General features: G+C 42.6%; 2 protein-coding genes across 2 annotated transcripts in view; both read right to left on the minus strand.

The window, feature by feature from the left end:
• CSUI_008349 (vacuolar protein sorting 11 carboxy-terminal protein) overlaps window positions 1-1517 on the minus strand; it is a gene marked incomplete at its 3' end in the record, with an annotated part of 24367 nt that extends 22850 nt beyond the window's left edge. Inside the window, exons 1-2 of the mRNA XM_068068483.1 lie at window positions 1435-1517; window positions 209-398 (exon numbers count right to left, since the gene is read on the minus strand). Of these exons, the coding sequence (XP_067919540.1) occupies window positions 209-398; window positions 1435-1442 (198 nt within the window). The remainder of the gene's footprint in view (window positions 1-208; window positions 399-1434) is intronic.
• Window positions 1518-2487: 970 nt separating this feature from the next.
• CSUI_008350 (prenylated protein) lies at window positions 2488-4192 on the minus strand (the record flags this gene model as incomplete). Its single annotated transcript, XM_068068484.1, has 2 exons — window positions 3372-4192; window positions 2488-2641 (listed from the first exon to the last, which is right to left on the minus strand). Coding segments are annotated over exons 1-2 (297 nt in total), but the record flags the coding sequence as incomplete, so codon positions are not given.
• Between the last annotated feature and the right edge of the window lie 28 nt (window positions 4193-4220).

The raw sequence follows: 4220 nt of genomic DNA on the forward strand, positions 1-4220 counted from the left end.
ACATACAGATATATGCATAGTCACACATACATATTCATACATAGACATACATACAGATATATGCATAGTCATACATACATATTCATACATAGACATACATATACATAGATGCGTATTCATACATACATCTTCATACATACAAATATGGGGGGGATGCACGTTATATACCTTACGTGGTATCTACACTTGGAACGGGTTGTCTGCGTACCTGAGGTTCGCCTTTGCTGGGTATATAATAGACGACGATACTCGTAGGAGTAGAGGCAAACATATAAGAGTAATCTTCGCACCTTTGCTCGACGCCCTCTCCTTCTCCCCCTCCTTCGCTTCGTGCACAGTAACGAGCCGGCGAAGGCAGAAGAAAACGCACGGCTGTAATTGGGGCCGTATCATTCGTTCTGCAAGAGAGAAAGCGACAGAAAGGGAAAGAGAAGAAGAACATCTGACGAGACTCTTCTCAAGAAAGAAGACATGCATACATCAAGAAAGAAAAGGGATGTCCTTCTGCACATCAGTGAGAAGGCAAGCAAACCGTCTGCAAGGAAGAAGAGAAAGAAAAAGGAGAGGAAAGGATGAGAAGAGAGAAGGTCTATTCTCTCTAAGAAAGTAGGGCAAGAGAGGTAACGAAATGGCTCGGAAGAAAGGCAGTCATTCAAGAAAAGAAGACACCTGCAGAGAAAGAGGCAAAAAAGCTCTTAAGAAGTCTTGGCTTTATCGTACACAGTGACAAGAAGTAGATGACCTTACAAACGACAGGAATAGGATACCATCGAGTGTATGTACACCCCAGGCATAGAAAGGGGAAGAATATATGATGCCTCCCTAGACACATACCTACACAACAAAGGACTACCGCCGATACATCCGCCCCCCCACCGCCGAAATCCACGCAAAGGTGTCCTTCGTCTCTCCCTCTCTCTCATATGCATGTGTATATAAACATATGCGTATATGATATAGATACAGACGTACCTAGTAGAGATATGGATATGTGCATAGATCTACATGTATCGCTATATGCAAAGAGATAAGAAGGCGCGGAGAGACTTGGTCCTTCCCTTGAAGATGAGGGTGAGAAATGAGAATAGAAAGCAAACACTCCTTCCTAACTTCTCCGAGAAAGAAGAAAAATTCTCTAGCTCACTTCTACACAACTGGTCATCTTGAAGAAAGAAAGAAAGAAGATAGGAGAGCATAGATGACTTTTCAAGTAGTTCAAGTGAATAATAGATACATAGGTAGATTAAAGATAGATAGATAGATAGAACAAAGGTAGATATATAGATGGATAGACGGGTGGAGAGAGAGGAGAAAAGATACACTGACACCTTCCCCTGGTTATAGATGGGATATCTATTGTTGATGTGTAGAGATAGAAGAGACTGTTTCATTGCCTCTTCTTTTCTTCCTCAATTTTCGATGGAGAGCTCTTACGGTCTCATAAAGCGCAGGCGGCATGTCTTTTCACGAAGTAAAGACCCACGAAATAAACAGAGGCCTGCCGCTCTGGTGCCTACCTGAAAGATGAAGAAGCGACAGAAGAGAGAGAAGGAGAGAACATGAAAAGACTCGCAGCACACACATGTATCTACAACAAGAGACAAACACGTACGTATCATATGTATATCCAACACATGTATATATATATAGAGAGAGAGAACATATATATATAGAGAGAGAGAACATATATATATATAGAGAGAGAATGTGTGTCTATACAGTATGTGGATATATGTAGAGTATAGACGAAGGATGTAGAGGTAGAATGTGGGAAAGATAAGAATGAGGAGAGGCTGCATCTAGACTGAAGATATGAAAAGGACACGCATGCACAAAGATAGGAAGGAAGGGGTGAGGTAGGCATGTCTGAGGAGAAGTGTGTCTCCCTGGGCTAATTCTATGTAGCCCTAGGCTGAATGAAAAGAGATCCCAAGTATACAATTATCGAGATCTTTATATGGAGATTTGCGGTATGGGTATACTCAGGTAGGTACTGCATAGAGAGAGAGGCTCATAACCCGTTTAGAGGCTTCTTCTTCCTTCCCACTCGAAGCAAAGAGAAATTTCGGATTCTTCACTCCTTCTCACTAAAGATGCATGCACGAAACCCCACGCCACTGACCACCCCACGCAGCCACAGGAAAGACACAAACTAGAACCATACAAATCCACCACTCATCCCTATCTATCTATCTCTCTCTAATCGATCTTTAATGTATCTATCTATCTATCTATCTTTGACCTATATATCTATGCATGTGCATGCGGCCAGCCATCCACCTATCTCGTTTCTCCCGAGGAAGAAAGTTTGCTGAAGTGACAGTCAACGTGTCTTTTCTGTAAGAGAAGGACTGCGGGACTAAAAGATTTCTACAGACCCCACAACGACAGTCATCTCGCACAAAAGAGAGAAGTCTCTCCTCCATCAAGAGAGATGAAAAGAAGAAAAAGAGAAAAGTTTTGTTCCCTTCTTTCTTTCTTTCTCACCTGATAGGAGTCGAGTAAGGCGGAGAGCTCGTGTTTGAACCGAATCTGAGGTGCACTGCTGCTGCTCCCCGATGGCTGGGCCGACGACCAAATGGCGACGGGGACAGATCGAATGAATTTTTCATGCGTTTCTCGCAGAAGCTTAAAGGCGAGTCTGATGTTGTTAACACGAAGGAGATATAGAAGAAGAAGAAGAAGGCGATGTGAAGAAGAAAGAAAAGGGAAACGAGGAGCGAAGAAAGAAGAGGAAGAAATTAGAGACATACACACACACGGGAGAGAGGAAGAACAAAGAGTGAAGAAACGGTGACGTATATTCTTCTTCTTCTTTTGAGAAGGGTTGAGGGCAATCAAATTTAACAATTTAGACAATGAAGAAACAAGAGAGAAAGAAAGAAAGAAAGAAAAAGACAGAGAGAGCTGCCCACATGTAAGGTCTCTCCTCTCCGTCCTCGCTGTGTTTCTCCTTTACATGCAGCATGAGGGAAGTAAGCACGGCTCCATATGAAAGCTAACGCAGACAAAGGAGAGGTTCAGATAATATATGCATAGATAGAGCTAGATATAGATAGACAGACAGATAGATGAAGCTTCTCATACATCAAGAGAAAAAGAGAATGTTAGAGACATTGTCTAGGAGGAAGAGACTGAAGAAAGACAGAGAGAGAAAGAAAGAGAAAGGTAGAATAGAAGAAAGAAGCTAAAACGAAAGAAAGAAAGAAAGAGTGTGAAGAGAGATGTAACGAGAGAGTGTTTTCCAAGAAGGCAACGAAAGGAACAACCCCGAGAGCCACTCCTATCTAATCGGCTCTTTCCTATCCTGCGTTTTGCCTTCTTCTTTCTCTCTTCCTTCTTTTTCTTTTCTATCTTCTCTATGTATTTACCTTGGTGGATAGTCGAGATCTCCTATCGCGACAACAGCAACAGAATCGATGAATCGATACAGAAATGCCACACTTCCCTCATGCTCGATCATCTCCCTTGTCTCTCTCGCGATCTGAGGAAAGTTGCGAAAGGAAGAAAACATCCTTGCACTTGAAAGGAGGGCGAACACAGCTTACGAAAGAAAGAGAAGGAAAGAACAACTCGTTTTCAGCTGCAAGAAAGACAAGCAAACTGATACATGCATGCAAGGAAAACTTCGCTTTGGTGTACGTACTTCTTTCAGGTGTACGTACACCTCAGACAGGACACCTTTGGGCCCCTCCTCGATCACATACCAAACCTCTGACCTCCAGGTTCTGTCAAGCTTGAACTACAACTCGAACTCCTTCTTTGGTTATCCTTCTTTTCTTCTCTTCTCTCCTTTCCTCTCTCCTTCTCTTTTCGCATTCTTATTGACTGCAGCACCTCATTTTCGCAACTAGTAAGTATTACAGCGAGGAGATTGAGCAAGCTGACTTTAGACTACGCAGTTGTCTATACACCTGAATGAAGAGTGTCTCCTAAGTCGCCTCATACGGGGAGGGCTGCGGTAATTCCCTAGACAGAGAGGTTGTTTCCAAGGAAAAGAAGGGCAAAAGAAAAGGAAAGGACGGAGAGAAAGAAAGAAAGAGAAAGAAAGAAAGAAGAGATACGAGTCACGTTCAACACCTCAAAATGTCTATGCTTTCAAAGAACCGAGAGGGAATGAGAACTAAAAGGAGAAAGAGAGAAGAGAAGGAGAAAGAAAAGAGAAGGAGAAAGAGAGAAGAAAAGAAAAGAGAAAAGAGAAGGAGAAAGAGAGAAGAGAA

This window comes from Cystoisospora suis, assembly GCF_002600585.1.
Source record: "Cystoisospora suis strain Wien I chromosome Unknown contig_4654, whole genome shotgun sequence".
NCBI lineage: Eukaryota > Apicomplexa > Conoidasida > Eucoccidiorida > Sarcocystidae > Cystoisospora > Cystoisospora suis.